Source organism: Haplochromis burtoni, unplaced genomic scaffold, assembly GCF_018398535.1.
Source record: "Haplochromis burtoni strain Fernald_Lab_line unplaced genomic scaffold, NCSU_Asbu1 Contig_17, whole genome shotgun sequence".
In the NCBI taxonomy this organism is placed as follows: domain Eukaryota; kingdom Metazoa; phylum Chordata; class Actinopteri; order Cichliformes; family Cichlidae; genus Haplochromis; species Haplochromis burtoni.
In genome coordinates this window covers 2,558,050-2,577,768 of record NW_024582378.1, presented here as the reverse complement: position 1 = coordinate 2,577,768, position 19,719 = coordinate 2,558,050, and the positions used below count along the sequence as shown (strand labels likewise).

The 19,719-nt window shown below is 40.9% G+C and overlaps 1 protein-coding gene across 5 annotated transcripts in view; it reads right to left on the bottom strand.

The window, feature by feature from the left end:
- The window catches only part of gria4b (glutamate receptor, ionotropic, AMPA 4b), a 157,196-nt gene that overhangs the window by 57,619 nt on the left and 79,858 nt on the right, over positions 1-19,719 (bottom strand). For all 5 annotated transcript variants that reach the window (XR_315412.3, XR_315411.3, XM_005916062.3 and 2 more), the window contains exons 4-6: positions 10,240-10,424; positions 3,477-3,530; positions 2,129-2,287 (exon numbers count right to left, since the gene is read on the bottom strand). Coding sequence is in view for 3 of the 5 variants with exons in the window: in XM_005916062.3 (XP_005916124.1) it covers positions 2,129-2,287; positions 3,477-3,530; positions 10,240-10,424 (398 nt within the window). In the remaining 2 variants the exon portion in view is untranslated. The remainder of the gene's footprint in view (positions 1-2,128; positions 2,288-3,476; positions 3,531-10,239; positions 10,425-19,719) is intronic.

Below are 19,719 nucleotides of genomic sequence, written 5' to 3'. Positions count from 1 at the left end.
TGTGTATTAATGCCAGGCGTAAATGAGGTATAATATCTCCAGTGTTGTCCTTGTCATGCCAAGCTCACTGTAATACATTGAATAAGAATATCCCATTTACTACCTGACGACTCCTGGAACTTTTAAACGCCAAGTCTTACATCTGTCTTTGCAAAGTGAGTAAACATGCCAGGAGGAGGCCTAACTCACTGTCCTGTTAATATATTAGCAGAAAGAAGGGCTAGCTATGACTCAGGCTGTGGACAACTTAGTGGGGAGCAGAGTAATTTAGGCTGAGTGGATTTCCAGGAGAGAGAGCAATTTATCAAGAAACTGAGTGGGGGAAAACACAAAGACACACACACACTCACACAGATATCACAAACACACACACATTTTGTCATGTGAGATCGCCCTGTGGTGTAAACTTTTAATTTGAACCACCCCAATCCATCAGATACGCACACGCTACACGCACACTAGCGTCTTGACTCACACCACTTCCACTCCACTGCATCTGGTTTTTAAAATAGAAATCTTTGTTGGACACTCGGATCTGCTCGAGGGGGGAGGAGGTTCGCTAACAGTCATGGCGTGATGCCTTCTTGCCCCAGTGCTATTCGCAATCTGTGTGACTGAAAAGGATTTAAAGTGGGTCAGTCTGTCACGTCGCTGCTCGGCAGCAGTGGAAGAGGCAGGAGGAGCGTTATCGATATTTTTTGTGGGTTTTTTTGATGCCAAACATGATAACACACATTCATATTTTTCATCTTACATGGCAGCATCCTTAAATACATTATCTTTATTTTGTTTTTCGGCTTTCAACTACCCCAGCAGGATTCTTTAAGGAAAATGGTTTTGCATGTTTCAGTCCATTACCTACAAATAGCACGCACACTATTGTTCATATACAGGACATCTGTTTTTAGATACATTTCCCACCCTCCAGGGCCCAAATGCATAAAACTCTCTCTCAGATTTATCACCACAGTTCTCACAAAGGCAGAAATGTGCACAAAGCTTTTCCATCATATTTGTAAACTTTTAGAAGCTCATTCTGAGATTTAACCACAGATGGAATTAAACAGCCCCTTATTTGCACCACAAATTATGAAATGCCAGTGACAAGAACTGAAAAAGAAGAAGCTCATCATTTTGTCATCATTTAAAAGGTATTTCCTTAAAGGCATTCTCTGGGGGAGTGGACAAAACGCTACATTGGTTGAGATCTTAGTTCAGAAATCAGACACACACACACAAAAAACTGAAGTAAAAAGGAGAACTAACGCTATCAGCACAAGCAGCGGGACCCATACAGTTACAGATAATGATAATAACAATAACAAGACAAAGTAGAGAAGACGAGGACAAAATTAAGTACACACTAAGTCATTTGTAGTAACATTTGTGAATGGGTGTTATGTAACACCTTTCCACTTAACCGAGCACTCAGGGTGCTTTCTACCACACACATTCACACGTACAGTGCTTCCTTATCGCTGCTTAAGCACTTTCTAACATTCATGCACGCACTCGGGAGCAAGTCCGGGTTTATATCTTTCTCAAGGATATGACTTGAGGAGTCCAGGGGTAAAAATTGATATGGCATAGTATTAAAATATTATGAAAGGGACACTAGCACTTAACATCTAACTTTATTATAGAAGAATGCAGTGAATGGTTTCAAATAACCCTTAAATACACAAGCAGTCTTTTGTTTGAGCATTTTCTTATTTATCTTTTGACCTGGAAATTAGTGGATTTATCAAATTTCACTAATCCACTGGATAAGCTGAGACTGTTTACTTGAATTTATTGGCATTGATGTTTGCAACTAAACACTTAATTATAATAATAACAAGCTGACCATATTAAAAAAAAGAGCAGTATGCTCTGTACAGCCCACTGTCCATCTCATAATATGCTACACAAGCAGTGCTGATGCTGCTAAATGCTTTGCTTTAATATCAAAGGATCTCTACATCTTCTGTACTTTGCAGTGAAATTTTCACTTCACAAATTATGGGGACGGCAGATTGTACAGGATTTGGATCAAATCACTAGAGGTCTGCAGGTAAAACTAGTTGTGCTGTGGGGCTTAAGACAAAGGCTTGTGTTGTACTTCTGCTCTGATTCTGACATGACTCACCTTGGGCGGGGCGTCCGAGCCCGGGTACTCCCTCTGATCCAGTTTATTCCAGCGCTGCATCAGTTTGATGACCATTGGGTTGCTGAAGTCGACCAGCTGGAAGCCCGTCACGTTTGCGCCGCCATGCATGAAGCGTTCCAGGTTGATGTCTTTAAAACCCTTGAGGGACAAGAAGGGGAAAGAGCGGTCACGTCCAGTCACAGATCCATCAGTGGCAGACAGAAACAAGCATGTGGCAGGAAGGACGATGAGGGCAGAGGTATTGCACTTAACAAGTGGAATATCAAAGCCGGTAACTACCAACTGACTGCCGCTCGTAAACATCAGATTGAATTTATTTACTGCACTCTTCAGCGTCTATAAGAGAGTGCCACATATCACAGCAGCAGCACTGGAGGCAGTGAGTGAGGAAGACGTGGTGAGCTGTGCTGAATCTCACAAGACTGTGATCACAGTCATTATAAATGTCTCTTAAAGCAGGGAGTGGATAAAGTCTTTGATCCTGTAGTATACTGCCATCATACAAAATATCTTCAGGTTCTTCTGGTTCACATCGTGTAACAAATGAGGAAAAGTGTAACTAATAAAGTTGATGTTTGAACAGTTTTCCAAAGCTAAAAGTGATATTTTCTTGTTGAAAGATTCTTCCAGGCGATAGTCACATCCCACATGTGATTTTTTAAAGTAGTTTCTTATAAATGTAATCGGCCCTCATGCATCTTTCCTCATCTGCAGACTTCCAGTCTACAAGACTGGGAAACCTTAGTCGTTCATACATACTGGATTAAAGTCATGAAGCCCAACTGAATATGCCATAATGCTCCATATTAAAAACAGTCTAGATTCACAGATTGATGCCCAAAGGGGAGGTTTTGTGTTATTTGCTTTGTGTGACTTTTATTGAAGCCACTTATGTTTCGTGGGGTTTGGCCATTTGCAAAACAAAAAAAGATATATTTTATTAAAAAATGAGTAAAAAAGATCACAGATTATTTTAATGATTTTCTTTTGGAGGTTTTTGCCAAATCTGTATGGGAGGGTTAGCAGGGAAAACCCTGTTATTTCCACAATTAGTCTCACATTTGTAAATATATTTTAACAGCGGGAGCGGTCTAGCACTACAGAAGCAAAAAATCCTACTGTTATCAGTTTTAACATCTGCTCCTTGAGCAAGGTCTTCAAATTTAACCACACACAGTCTTGAGATCAGCACCACACGGACTTAAATTACAACGAGCTGGCAGTCAGCAGCATGAGAAAGCAAGCCACAGATGGAGTGAAACAAATACGAAGGACAAAGAGAGACGCAAACAAACAAGGACCCTGACAGGAAGTGTCCGTCCCTCACCAGATTGGCCATGATGTAATGGTAGCCTTTGATGTGTTTCCCGACGCTGACAATCTGCAAGAAGGCAGAGCAGAGCTCATCGTTAATCTGACTGGATTACAGCATAACAAAGCTTAATTACATTAAATGAGCATGTGACAGGTGAGTGCATGGGCGTTGACACCGTGGGTCCATCTGGTTTGACACTCAGACGATTGAACGTCTAAACGAATGAATGGACGGTCACGTCAGTATGTAAACACTCCACACTTCGAGGGACGTGACAGATCTTCTCAACTCTCTCACTCAACATGCAAACAACCACACAGCTGCATCGTGGTGATAAAAACTCATTTTGAAAGCTGACATCTGCTGGGAAATCCCACTGGACATCCAGGTAATAAGGGCGTGAATCAAGGAGAAAAAAGTGCTTTGAATCCCGGAGAAAAGCCGGGATCGGTATCAGGTCCCCGGCAGCTTAACTACTGTCAAGACCCGAGCATCAGTTTGAACGCTCTCAGCTCCAATTTTCAAGATTACTCTTAAAAAAGCCATGATTACATCACAACAAAGACCTGTCCATATATTTATAAATGGCTTTCCCACAAATTATTTTCTCAGAAGAAAGAAGTTTCAATCAAAAAAATTCACCAAGGATTAGCAATAAAGACGGTTTTCTTCATCCTCCTTCAGTTCTTGAGTCTCTAAGTGGAAACACAAGTCTTTAAAAGAGAAATAAAGAGAGTAAATTTACCTCAAAGGAAAACAGTTAAACAGTTTCACAAGTAGGGATGCATTAAACTGATGTCCAGGTCAGATATCAGTCATCGGTGATTCATAAAGCTGGCTCATGTGACGGCAGGATGATTTATGGGGCTCACGTCTGTGTTGGTTCACAGTCATCCAGGACACAGTCGTCCTAGGAGCTTGAAAAGAAGGTGACTTTGACGAGAAGTGAAACCTCTTCAACAAACTTAAAGAAGTCCACTCGCCTTCTGTGCAAGCTCCAAAGACTTTGGGGCTGATCTATGTAATTTAGTATACTGGTTGCTAATGGTGGAGCTAACATACCATGGAGAAAGCCGACAGCATAGGATGAGTAATGGGGTAGTAGGTATGAGGTATTTCACACCTGCCAGACTGAGAGCAGGTGTGAAATTATTTATATCTTTGCAGCTAGTTTTTAGCCACAAACTGTGGTCTGGTAAGCTGGAGCAAGAGGTTATTTTTATCCCTTCATCTTCTACTTCTTATGTGGCTGTAGTTGGGAAGGGGGAGGAGCCTAGCCTGAGATGGCCATATCCCCCTCTCCCCAAACACCCCCTGTAGGTCCGCTGAGAGGACACAGACATGCCTAAAACGTGTAACCTAGATTTTGTTCAATATCTGGCATCTTGTCAGTTGCTGCGGCTCCTTTCAATATGCCGCTAAAGTTGAGCCCAGGCGCTCTTCAGAGGAAGCACATTTGTGCCATGACATGTGACTATAGGTGAGAGTATTCTGTATTTTATATAGAATATATTTTCATTTCTTATATTTTTCAAGAAAGGCAGGGTTACATCACCCCCACAACCCTGAACATGGATGGACGGATGGACAAGTTATTTAAATCTTAGACTTAAATACTAAGTCTTACAGTAATGTTAATTAACTCCTGATGTCAGATCTATACTTCTATCAGCAGACAGCAAAGCAAAGGTACTGCATCAGTGCACCCGCATTTACAAGCACAAACGTAATGCAGGTTGGCTAATTTAACAATCACATACATCTAAACTCAATCACATCTGCTCTTTTACACAGTGTTATAAATTGCTGTTATCATATAGTACATGTTTATGCAGATGCTACAAGAGTTACAGAATAAACTCTGACTGTTGTTGTTAGAGGGACTCGCTGCTGGAGAATTGGAAGCAAACTGGACAGTAATGATATGAAGGAAGACGAGTGTTTGCTGTTCCCTCACACTCTGCATCACTGATGGCTTTTAAAGCCTCTTCTGGCACTGAGGCCGTCACTAATGACACCACGAGAGCGACCGATGTTTGGCTCACGTCTCACAGAGTAGATTTTCACATAATTTTCATCATTTATCGAATAAAGGCTGCTGCTGCCACACACTGAAGAAACGCTGAATATTGAAGTTATTTCCTTTTTGCCCACATCTGTATATGAAATGTTCTGCTGGACATTTATTGCTGACTGAGGATCCAAGAAGTCAGTGCAGGACTGTCTTTACAAATTTTAATTTAGTTATATTTTTCTCATTTTCCCTAATACTCCACACGAGGGGAAAAAATTCATGTAATTGACTCAAATTGAACTTTTAATGGCTTATTTAATGCTTAAAAAAAGTTTACTGACTGCCTTCTTAGCAGAATTAGCTGTATTGACACTCTCAATGTACATAACAGAACAGACAACAGACACAAACAACATGTATAACATATTTATGTTTTGTAATTAATTAACCTCCTAAGACCCAAACTCTTCCATGGCATGCATTTTTAATTTCTCTTTGATATTTGGGCTGTTTAGGACCTGATGAATGTAAAAACAAAGAATCACCAGATTTTTTTTTTTTACCCTCGTAAGTGGATATCAGGCCCTTGTGGAGCTAAATTTGGTATTTTGGTCTAGACAACCCAAAATGTGATGTCCACATATGTGGACGCCAGGTCCTAGGAGGTGTTGGGATAAATTATGGAATAAAAACTAGTTAATATATATACATGAAGAGTGACTATAAATCCATATAGAAATGTTATATAGATAGATATGCAATAAAACAAAACTGTATATCAACATGGTTTAATGCTAAAAGTAACAAAATTCAGGACAAAGGTGCACCCTGTTGGCTATGTTATAGTGTTAAAGTGCCTGACTGTTTACTCAAATGACAGACCAGCATTTTTTTCGAATGGCCAGCAGGGGGCGACTCCAGCTGGTTGAAAAAGGAAGCCTGACTGCACAATCGTTTCTCGCTTAATTGGTGCTCTCAGGAAATATTTTCTTGATGTTATTGTTGCTTCACATTGTTTCACATCTCCTTTAATACAGCAGGATGTTCATTTTGGAAACTGTGGTCCCATTTAGAGGGAAACTGAGACGAAAGCAGGATAAGCTTAATGTATGGCTACCTTGAGGTGGACAAATCCGCACAATATATTTAGGCTTTATTTTTACCTATACAAACAAAAGACGACTAAATGTGTTTTACTTTCTAAAAAAAATCAAAATTTATAAATTTATAAATTCTGACCAATCACAACAGCCCAATTCAGATTGGCCAATGCCTGTTAGGAGGAAGTCACTCAATGCAACCAATGCATTTTTTACTGAAAGAAGAAAACTCCAAAAGAACAATGGACAAAATTCTGCTTGTTTTATTTTTCGTTATTACTTTTTAAAACACTTTAAGCTAACTGTAGCTGTATTCCTGTGTTTATTTTCCAGCTATTGCAAAAGCTGTACAGCTCATCTTGCAAATCAGCAACACCCCCGTCTGCAAATGAAGCAGGTTAGTGTTCCTAGATTTCATGTTCTGATAGTCAAAGTAACATCTGAAAGCTGTGATACACCGAGAACTGACCGTGCTGGCGATAAGCAGCTAATGAGGTCTAATTATGTATTCAAGTCCTCATTCTGGATCTGGATATTTTAGTAAGCTATTAATGGGAGGACAGCTGGAATGAACACAGGCTAAAATAGATGTAATTCTGACCACTTCTACACAAAAACAGTGCATCATTCCAAAAGCTCTCAATCTGACAGAACGTATCACGTCTGCTCTGGGAGACGACCTGTGCGCTGACATCAAGCAAAGATGGAGCGGGATGTCTGCCTCTCTGTGGGGGCAAAGAGGCACACAAACACTCGTGCATCTGCAAAGTAAATTGTTAGAACTATGACAGATGTCAGGAGTGGAGAGCTCCTGAATAATTGAACAATTACACAGACACCAGTTGCCCCTGGGAAAGATGGAGGGATGAAGGTATGAAGATGAGCAGAAGGAGGAGGAGGAAGAGGAAGGTGCACATCATATTCTGAGTGTGCTTTTGCCAACTAACACCACTGGAGATCAGGACAGACTGTTCTTACATTCAAAACTTTCTAATTAGCACATCCGCACTCAAAAACAAAATGAGCAAATACTGAAGGCTTGCTTGTTTTCTTTGTTTCTGACCTCCAGTTTTGACCGACTTCATTGTGTGACTATAAAAAGCTTTGGATTTTAAGCTGCATAGAAAATGCATCAAAAGGTATCTTGATGCATGCTCAATCATCCAGGTAAGTAAATTCAAAAGTTTGTTTCTTATTTTTTTGTTTTCTTTCGTATCGTTTTCATTGGGAGGAACGCTGGTTTGCGTGGGGAGTCAAGAAATCCATTTATGTGAAAAGGGAAAGACCATCTCTGAATTGAGGAGGGGGCCTGAGGGTACATCTTTCACCATCTTACAATCCTGTGATTGCAGCCATTCCCCAACTCTGTGAATGGTACTCATGGCCATTGATCAGTGGGCTTTGATCAGTGGTTGTTGATCAGTGGTCATGAGAATTTGCATATTAATGATCAAGGAACTGACCTGACACCCCATTGTTCCTTCAGTGGGCTGATTTCAGTCATTATGCAAATGTACTGTTTATAAGATTGGGGAAACCTGCAGTCAGCTGAGACTAAAGAAGTCAACTGGATGAGTGACGAAATGTCCAGATGAACAGAAGTTGTAGATGGATTAATGGTATAGGTAAAAATACAGTTTTTTTTTCAGTGGTCTGGCAGTACATTGGAAAAAATGCTCTAAGTGAAACATACACTTAAACCAATATAGTTTCTATGCCTGTCTGCAAACCAAAGAGCCTAAGACCACCAAAATTTAAAGGAACCTGCAAAATACCTGCAAAAAACAGATATGAATGCTTGTTTTGATTGTATCAGACGTGTTCAGCCTTAGGTAGTGCAACACAAACTCCGTGCAGCGGCATATGAGAGAGAGAGAGATATATCTCTAAAACATGTCGGGACTCATCAAAGCTGCAAACAAGATCAAGTATAACTAACTGCATTGTTCATTTTTAAACCGCGCCAATGTAATATTGCTAAAACTTAAACAAGGCCTAGCAAGGCAACAGCCAAGTGCCATCTTTCATCAGTGTGAAGTCTGTGAGACAGGCTGGTGAGCTCAGGCAGAGACGCTAATGGGAATTTGCAGCAGGCTGCAAAACACAGAATCAGATGAGAAAGAGAGAAAACATTTTTTTTCCCTTATATGCCCCGAGAGAAAACTTTCATATAATTCATGAATGTGTTTTGGAGGCTAGGACCCAGTTCTTGCTTTACATTCATGGGAAACTGTGATTGATGTTTTAAAACAGACAGCCTGGGTTAGAATTTTACCATTTGCCGTCATTTCTCTTCCAAATAAGTCTGGCTAACTCGGGGGTTTGTTGACAATCTGTCTGTGAGTCTGACTGTTTGCATTTCTTGCCTCATTGGACTTTATTTTGTCAGGACGTTGAATGTGCCGATATTTGCAATGATTCATAACAGGATCCTGTAAAAACCACAATCAGACCCAGGTGTTATCACTTAAAAAGGACATCTTGGGAAAACATCCAGCTCCACAACTTCATTTTTGGCCTCTGGAGCAGTTCTGCATAATTGAAGGTTCAAAAATAATCTGCATTTATCTGACATGAGCCGTTTTAGCTCCTCCCCCTGTTAGAGGTTAGAGGCAATCACCTTTCTTCTGATTGGCTGCACCTTGCATATAGAAAATTTGGACATCATGTGGGTGGAGCTTCTGTGCTTAGATAGATGTATATCCCTGAGATGACCAACAGTGTGGAACAATGTTTATAGCAGTCAGAAGCACGAGCTTTTGTTTTACAGCGATTACTTGAACATAAAATGGCCTTATTATTTGCAGTTGTTGCTGTGTTTAGGATGAACATACCCGGTTGTAACTGGATGTATATAATGGAAAATGAGGAAAAGCATAATAGGTCAACTATTTTTATTATTTCTTAAAGTACTATTAGAGGAAATGACTACAAAAACACACAACTTCAGTGCAATCCATGTTTAGAAGATGACATATTGAAGCAATTATAAATTTCCCTGTTTAGAAACCCCCCCATATGTTTCATTTAATCTGCAGATTAAGGGTTAGATTTGTTAAGCGGGCACGTGAGCATGATTTAAATACAAATACGCAGCCAGTTAATTTCAGTAATAACTGGACAATCCACCAACGAGCAGCACAAATTAGTGGCTCAAAAATGAGAAGCTGTGATGAAGGAGCAAGTAATCTATGAATAAAAATAATACAGAGTAAACAGAGGTTGATGTGTGGGTTTCTCTCTGAAAAAAGTGTGGCAGCTAAGCTGAACTGTGGCTGAGGTCCTGAGGACTGAGACTCAGGTGGAGCGCAGAGTTATTCCAGAGGACAGCTGCATCTGTGAATACCATCAGACCCCAAGCTGTGCACACGTTAATAAAGATGCTATTATTGAGCTACACTAACACAGTCCTGCTAAAACCCTTTATCTTGAGAGACATTTCAATTAATTTGTAAAGGATCTGATACCAAAAAGAAGTAAAACATTGCTTGATGTTCGTACACTGCTGGAAATAGCTGTGCACAAACCATGCAGGAGGTTTCATTGATTCAACTTCAAAATTTGCTGATTCTCCACAGGTAAAAAGGACAAAGATGACTGACCAATTGTGGTCTGCTAAAACAAAGAACAACCAAATGCTGATGCCAAAAGCTTACATCACCTGTTCCATCATGTTCTGCAGTCTCTCAGCTTCCACGTCGATGACAAACTTCTTCTCCTGTCGCCGGTCCAGGTCCTCCAGCAGTCTCCGGTAGTTGGCATCGTTGAAGTTTTCCACGCAGATGGCGCTGACTTGCCAGTTGTTTTGTCCTGCTTTCTCCATGATGGCCTGCAGGATGGCGTACCCTGATGTAGTCAGACACACAGGACAAAAATCATCAAACGTGGAAGGAAGACGTTCAGGTAAACTCTGTTCATGAATTTCACAAACCCATTACTCTAGTTTTGTTAAAGACACTGTTAAAACAAGCAGCCAACATGCAGTTTTTCAAATAAATTCGGTGAGTCATTAGTTAGTGTGTAGTTTGTGTCTGTTAAAGATTACCCACTAAAATCATCCTTATCATACATGGTCATCGTACCAATTCTATCTTTCATGTGGTTTTTTTGTAACCAGAATAACTCAACTCAGCTGAAATCATCACATAGTGCAGAGAGAAAGAAAGACATTTTTTTCTGGATGGGAGCGGAGATGCATTTTGTCCTGTTTATCTCAAACACAAGCTGAGCGATATCAATAAAGTTTTGTGTTCATAAAGTTCAGCCACAGGCCAGATAACATTTATGTGTTTGTGTGAATTTGGATAAAAGGCTTAAAGCTGCCGTGGATTTTCCTCACAATCAGACACATTATGTTGTCATTCAGTATTTATCACCCAAACACACTGTGTGTCTCCTAGAGGCCTCACAATGTGTTGAATGCATTTTCTTCCCCATGAAGCGTTTGTAAAACTAGATTTTAAATATTTAAGAACCTGCATTTGAAAAGCGAGAGCTCTCCTCTGCCTTTTCCGGGTCTATGTTATTTTTTATGGCCTGTTGGTTTTAAAAGCACAAAACTTAGTGACAAAGGAACTCGGTCAAAAACACTTTCCTTATCTGCTCAGGAGCTACTACAGTTGGTTGACTAAGCAAGAAAACACTTGCTTACACTTGCGTGAGGCTGCAAAAGCATTGTGTCAAATCCACAATAAGACAAACTGTCTACAAGTGGAAGAAATTCAAAGCTGCCTCTTCTTTCATTAAGCGTGAGTATCCTGCAGAGATCATACCGAGGGCACAACATGTAATTTTGAAAGACACGAGAAAGAATCCACATCTAACAGGAAAGTTTGTCCAGAAATCTCATATAACACATGTGCTCATGTGTAAAAGCACGAAAGACTCTAAAGACAAAAAAAACAGCTGGATAAACGGCATGGGAAAATCCACAGGATGGTGAAGAAAATTCATTTGTTTAAAACAATCATGTCAACATCCTGACCCTGAGGCCAGCTGAGATGCTAAGGTGTTCAGTCAAGACATCCTCAAAACACTGAACTGAAACAGCTCTGCAGGAGAACTTTGCCAAGATTCCTCCTCACAGCTGTGAACATCCGAGCGTTTGCACAGGAAAATGTCTCGTGTTGTTGCTGCTGCTGAAACAGATTTGACAAGTTGCTTAGCTCACCGTTTTCAGCCTGTACTGTGATTGATTGCTCAGCGTGTTCAATAAAGACACGACAAGTATTCATATTTGTTTAGTGAAATGCAGTGTTTGTTCGGCCCGGGCATATTAATGGGTGCCCATGTTTGTCTGGTGGCTCAGATTAAATTTTTTATTAGTCGAAGACAGACAAACACAGTTTGGGTAAGGGACCACATATAGTCCAGTTTGATCTCAATTTGATCTAAAATTACTGCGAAACATGTATTTAAAAAACATCGCTCTGTATCTTTTTCTTTTTTTTGAAAGTTTGAAAAAGTAAACTTTATTGCAGGGCTAACACAGTGAGACAGACAACCATTCTCACTCACACAGTTACAAATTAACCTAAAGTGTGTCTTTGGACTCTGGCAGGAAGCTGGAGAACCAGCAGAAGCCATGCAGGCACAGAGAACACTCACAGAAAGGCCCGAGCCAGCCTGTGGATTCAAATGCAGACTGCGAGGCGATGGTGTTAACCATCACACCACCATGCCGCTGAAACTATAAGACAAACTAAAGACACGCCTTACCCAATGGGCTTTTTGCTATACACAAAAGTATAGCACTTTTGCATATACATGTTGTATACTTTACTTAACAGAAGTCAGTTCATTTTCCTACTATTGGCTTTTTGCTTTTTTTTGGCCATTTGACAAACAAAAATGTATTTTAAACATGTTTAAATCAAACAAATCACAGTCCAGGTGATTTGGCAGAAGCCAAAATCTCTTTTTCCTTGGATGCCAAAATTGTTTTTATATGCAGGAACAAATCTTATTCTGAATCCTTATCCTAAAAAATAGCCAGAAAATAGAAGCTATTTCTTTGTAAACTACTTTTCACATTTAATGAATGATTTATTTACAGAACAAATGGCCAGGCTGAGATATATTAAGAAAAACTAAGACACCCCTGTTCTATCTTTAGTGCTTTTACAAGTCAACAATCCAATCACTCAGATTTTGAAAGTGCACCTGCTGCTCATCAGCTAACCCCACCATCCCCCGTCTCATGTTTTCCCTGATGGCTTGCTCACTGGCAACTGGCCACGTTGCTGTTGTGGTGGTCCTTAGTATCATTTCACTTCCACCACGGAGAGGATGACATTAACAAAACCCGCCTATTCAAGACGGGTGACAGTAGTCCTTCTCCTGCAGCACGTCACACGAGGCTGCAGAGCCGTCACCAGCCACAGTACAAGAAGGTGGAGTTGGAGCGCATCCGCAGGATGACAGAGCAACAGGAGAGCACCTCTATTATTTCATTTCAGACATAATTCCATTGGGGTTTACAACCTTTTTCTTGCAGAGTTTAATAACTCTGTATTGCTACAGTAACAGTCAGTGCTCCCTGAACGTGTTTTAATTATAGTCCTGAGTATGTTTTCTGAATAAACTGAAGTGGATTTCTTCCAATCCACAATATGGTATGTTGAAGCACATGATGCGATAAAACATATTGTCCATAATTGCTGGTTTGAAACACAAACCGGCTTTTTGCTGGCTCGATGTCGCTGGCAAGACAACCGCTTTCCCATGGAAAAGAAACTCTTGTGAAGCTTTTATCCTTTTCCAGCCAGATCCTGGCTTTTGGTCCCGTCAGTCTCTCTGAGTTGGATGCAACACGAGACTCTGGAGGAGGAGACCATCGTTGTCACGTTTGTGTGTGGAGAAGATGAGTGTCAGAGAGGAAACTAGGGAGCTGTGAGGGCGGCTGTTCTCCAGCAGGAACAGATGTCCCCCTTAAACGGACCCTCCTGGTGGCCATCACAATCTGGCAACCCGTCTCCCTTTGCTCCCAATTAGTGGATTAACCTGTGCTCTGGCAACCCAGCTCCCTCTCCACCTTCTCCATCCCCTCCCCAGCCCCTTGCTCCCCATTAGAGGGTTGCCTGTGCCAGGAGGGACTGCTGGTTGAGGCAACACACAGTCACACACACAGACACATCGTGTCAGTATGTCCCCAGTAATTCCTACGGGAAGAACTGGTTCATGACAATTTGGCTGTTGGTGAGTCCGACCCCACACTGGAGTGACTTTGTTCTCAATTTTAACAGGACAAAATTGGAACCAGGAAACTCAGAACGTGGTTCGATTCCTGGCTCAGCCCATCAAAGTGTCGATCGTGGAATATCTGGGAGGGAAGAAGTTTCATGATGTGAATCGATTCGTTGCTGTGGTGTCGTCCTGTTGCAGCACCACACTTGAATTCAGTGAGCTCTTTAAAACGTAGAGGGCAGGTGCTGGAGTTTATACAACTGTGGCAATACACCTGAAAAGGTGTGGCCCAATAATTTTGTCCATATAAGTAGTATAGACAGTAGTTCTTGACTGACTTACATACTTTGAACTACCCTTGAGGTGGAATAACTAACTGTATTTTTAGTGTCAATATTCTGAGGAAGTTTCCTGAACATTTCCTTTGTGGTAAACGTGCCTACCTGCAGACAGAGAGCAGCTGACAAATACACATAATAGAAAGGACAGAGTGCGGAGGGCGGGAAGCCACAGAGGAGGCCAAAATCATTCCCTGTGGTAGCTGCAGCTACTACACAGCTATTGACCGAAGCTGTTTGAGCTAAGCTCTCCGCCAATGTGTTCCTGTCAGTGTGTTTGTCGGGTTCTGAAACAATAGTTTGTCATCGCAGTGGTGTGCTCCTATCAGGAGAAATCCTTTTCGTCAGGATTACCATCATATTTTTTCTTTCGAATCCTGCAGTTTGCTGTCTCCAATTACAGTTATCGCTGCTAGATATGTCAAGGTTTTCCCAGCAAATACACAGTTTAGAAAAAAGGCAGTTTGTACCTGCAAATTTGCACTCACAGAGTGCTGCAGGAGTCATTGCTAAAGCCTTTAAATGAGTTATCATTTTTGCAATTCCATCCTGAAATACGGATAAGGGTAACAAGCTTTAGACCTTCTCATATTTTGTTCGACAACGTTTTTCTCCAACTCACACATTTTTTAAGTGTACATGCTAATAACTGACAGTCACAGACAGTGGTTCAGTTCATTTATAATTATAAAAGCTGTAGATTTTTGTGGAACACTCCACCTCCTCGTCCAAATGTGGTCTCTTCTTGCTCTAAAGAAAACAGCATGGCTGTATCCAAGATGCTAATATTGAAGTACAAAATTCAGAGTCTGGAAAGACTGAAATAACTGTCTAGACTGATTATTTCACAGTCTCTGGTCACAGCCTAATACAGGTGAGCACCTACGTTTGCTTTTATGAGCAGATGTTTTTGTACAATTAGTCTGAATAATGCAAAAGTGAAACGTTAGAGCTCAGTTCACTGTAACTGACAGAATGTCAGTTGATAAACTCTTTTAAAATTCAGTTAATTTTCCTTCCCTAGCAGGTGGATGTAAAGATAGGTATGTGTGGATATTTATTTTCCATGTTTCATACATGGAAGGATATCGATGTTGGAAACAAAGATAAGATAGCTTGAGTGTGCTCCATCTAGTGGCCAAAATGCAGGTGATGCTACCTGGAAGGTGACGCTGGAGCAGGAAGACACAGACTTTGACCTCACATCCTGTGGTCTAGGCCTCTACAGGCACTGCTTTTGACTTTAGATAATCCTTAGTTAATCTACCCAATCCTTAATTTCAGTTTAGTTTGAATTCCTGGAAACTCTATGTGTTTATTTTTTAGAATGCATGCTGGTCATCCCAGCAACATCTTCTGCTCTGTGGACCTTGGATTAGATGTGAAGCATCAGATGTTTGCTGTTAAGGGCATTAACCACTGTAATTTATACTGGACTAATCCATTATTGAATATTGGTCCAGTATCAGTGGATATGCAAATCAAGGGAAGACGTTCATTAGATGTCAGCAGATTCTAAATCTACACATTATAAAGACTGCTTTGACAATATGAAATCTTTTCATGTCATTATGGACATTGGTTGTGACTTTGTTCTAACTCCATGTTTTTGTCAACTAACCCCAACAAGTTGAGCTGTTCTCCAGCCTTGCGAACACTCGCTATGTTGAAGGTTTCAAAATGAAGATGACATCAGACTGGATTTGGTGACACTCATCTCAGTATTTAGAAAGCAAGCATGTTAAAGAAGCATGCTTCAATGCCTAATATCTCAGAGAAAACAGGTTCAAACTTTCTAAAAACTAGCAGTAATCTGTCTTTTAGTGGCTCTGAAACCTTTAAACTACATCATAACTCTCAGACTCAGGAAACACAGCCACCCCGAACCCACCAGATACAATTTAGCAGGGCGGCTGAGTGTGCAAGAACATGATATCCCATTGTGTCCTGTTGTGCCACATGCTATATACAGCGCTGGGACAGGAAGCTGCAGCAGTGGCAGCCGAGGCAAGTAAAGTGTGCAAAGGGCCAGCTGATTACCAGCTGATAAATGAGTGGCCCCAGGGTCGTAGTTGGAGCAGCAGACAGCTGCAATCAGCATCAGCATCGAAGACATAGCTGCTGGCTGATGCGTACGTTTGTTGTGCTGATTGGAGCAGAGCCGGACACTAGATGGAAGCAGCTGCAGCCTGTGGAGAGGAAAGTGAGCGCACATCTGGATTTATGTACAGCATGCGATTTCTTCCTCTCTTCCTTTCATTCCGCTGAGTGTCAGCGCATGTGTACTGAGCCTCCATCCTTCCACTTCCTCCCTCATTGAATCAGAGCTTTGCTTTTGCCTCTTCTTCCTCTTCAGAGTGTACACAAAGAGGCTCGGAGCTATTCGTGGCCAGTACACACTGCTGATACCAGTCCATCTGCTGGAGAACTATCCTTCTCCTCAAGGGCGTAGATTTGGTTCTCTTATATACATTAGCACTAAGGGAACACTGAATGACCTGGTGGTTTTTGTCTATAAAACTACTCATCTAAGATTACCACAAAGTAAAAGATCTCTCAGCAAAATTATGCAACATTTTAAGCAGATTATACAAACATTACTAATGAGGCACTCATATGGATATTGGTGGGGACATGTCCCTTGCGTCCATGCCAAATCTACGCCCTTGCTTCTCCTCCTTCTTCTGTCTCACCTCATTTATCACATTAATTCCTTTCATAGTCTCTGGTTTCCTCTGATTTTATTCCCTTTCCTCGTTTCCTCCTTTGTCGTTTTCTCACCTCTCATCTTGCCTGTCATCCCATCTCATTTCCTTCCCGCTCCCTTCCCTTTTGTGACCTCTTCCCTCTCCTTCTCTCCGCTCTCGTCTCCTCTGCTCTTATTTCCTTTCCTCTCTGCTTGTCTTCCATCTCCATTTGTTTCCTCTCCTTTCGCTTCATTTCCTTTGCTTGATATGTCTCCTTTTATTTAGTTTTCACCTTTTTCGTTCCTCTCTGTATGTCGCTCCCTTTAATTTAGTCTCCTAATCTCTAGTTTCCTCTCCTCGGTTTTTGTTTGTCACTTCTTGTTTCCTTTTGTTCCTTCTCCTTTCCTCTGCCCTTGTACTCATGTTTCCTCCCTTTATCTCTTCTTTCCTTCTCTCCAGTCTCTCCTACTCTTGTTTCCTCTTCTCCATCACCGTTTCCTCTCTTCTCCTGTCCTTTTTATCGTCCTTTTGTTTCCTTTCCCCTTATGTCTGTCCTCGATACCCTTATTTATTCTCCTCTCATTCCCTCTTCCTTTTATACTCTCCCTGAACCATTTCCTGGTTTCTTTTCCTATGTTATTCCATTCTTTTTGTATTAACCTTCTTATCATCTTTGTCTGTGGTGTGTGTTTGTATTTATGGTGCACTGGAAAGCTCACAGGGACAGCATTCACTATAATCACACACACACTGTTACAGTATCCAGCCCCTTGTATCTCTGTTGCTTTGATGCAGGGAATCAGACTGGCGCTCATTGACTCAGCTCAGCCATGCGTGGGCTGATTCTACATTATAGTCAATATGGGATGAATGCCTGCTCCTGTGTGTGAGAAAAATCCTCGGGCCAGAGTGCTGCAGCCTGCACCCAAAAGCCTTCTGAAGAGCAAACACAGGCATACAGAGAGAACACTAATGCGTACGTAAAGACTTGAGCGGTGCTGACGTATCTGTACACACATTCATTCCCTCTAACAAAGATGTAAGACCTTGTGACATATTTAAGGTTTAGAAATATGCAAGTCTGCTTCATCAGAACGCATTGCTTACTCACAGTGGGACTTGGATTAATTGTGTGTATTATAATACATATGGCTGAAATTTAGAAAAAGAAATACTCTGAGGGATGGTTCCTGAGCTTCTGGTGATTCTGCATTTCTGCCTTTGCAGTCCAATGCAGAAATAAGGACTCGTGATTTTTAGGTCTGTGAAAAGTGCTTGTGCAGAAATTTGCTTTCATGCTGTACAAGGCAGGAAAACAGATTTTATATAATCAGCTGAAGGTGGTCAGGGAAATGAAGGCACGAGGAAAGCTGAAGTAAAGAAATGAAAAACATCTAAATTAAAGCAAAAAAGCTGTTTATTTGTCAATAAACAGATATTTAGACATTTAAAGTGGACGTATTATTTTTCCCATATTTTCTGTAATAAATATGCTGATGAAAGAATAGATTTCAAGTAACGAAGTCAGTGTCTGTACAAGTAATCCTGAAATTATATACGTTAGTAATGAGATTGTATATCACTAAATATTGTTCATCGCAGGCACATTCGCTGCTCAAATCTTCAGTTTACACCGCAGTCACACGCACCTAGAGACCGGTTGGTGACTTCCTGGCAACCCCCGGTTGCTAAGGAAGAATGAGTATTCCTTGACAGGTTGGCGAGCGTTTGCTAGCTATCACTGACTAAAAGTGGTCACAAAGAGGGTGTTGCACCAGAAACCTTGGTGTGATTGATTTTTGTGATTGTTTGCAAACACTCGTCAAGTAACTAGCAAGCGGTAGTGAAATAGAGACTGTTTGCTTTCATGGTAAAAGTTGCTGAAACCAACATGTTTAAAAATGTGCAACATTTACTCTGAAGGTAAGAAGCTTCTGTTTCACAGTTTCACTACCACTTAGCAAGTAGTTGGCGAGGATTTGCAGAAAAGTTGGCATCTTTCATGCAAACTACTGGTGACCATGGCAATTACAAGGAGGTTTTTGGTACAGCATTGTGTACCTATTTTTGATCACTTTCACATAAGCAACCTCTGGATTATATCACTTCCCATGGCAACCAGTTGGGATAATTGACGAGTTTCTACATCTGCATGATAATTCTTTAATCACTGATTTCACAGTGACTGCCAGGAACCTCCTAGAACCACTCACAACACATTCAGGGCATACTCACTTTTCACTAGCAAGCAACGGTTACCAGGTGATCTGTGTAATTTTTTGGTTTTTTTGGGGGGGAGTAGCCACCGAAAAGAAAAAACAGTGTCTTAAAGCCTAAAGATGAGATTAAGACAGAAGCCTGTCTGAATCTCTGTCTGAAAAAAAAAAAGAAGCAAAAAGGCCAAGTGTAAGAAAACAGAGATTTAAAGAAAAAAAAAAAAACCAAACAAACTGTGAATCATGCTAAACTATTCTAGTGGTGGTCCCAAAATAAAACCACGAAGCTGGGAATAACAGCATGTAGAAGCAATAAAAACATAGTAGGTATTCTTTAAATGACAACAACATCTCAAATTGATATTACGTAGTTTGCTTCATCGACGTGTCAAAGTGATGATGTTCTGTCATTCAGACACAGGTTATATTTATCTTAATATTCCTAAAGGATTTACTCACACAACTCCAAGTCTGCACCACATAAGATCAGGAGACAGGAGTCAAAAAAGTTTGGCGTCTTCTTTAAGCTTTGGTCTCGTCTTTAGGTGAGCTGAGGTCACCAAACGAACATGAACACGATGCAGGAGTGTTGTGATTTGGCGCTATATAAATAAAATTGAATTGAATTGAATTGAATTAATAATGTCCCTCTCCACTAATGTGACAGCGTGCGTTCAGACTTGTGCTTTGTTACAAGTGAAAAAACTTTCACATT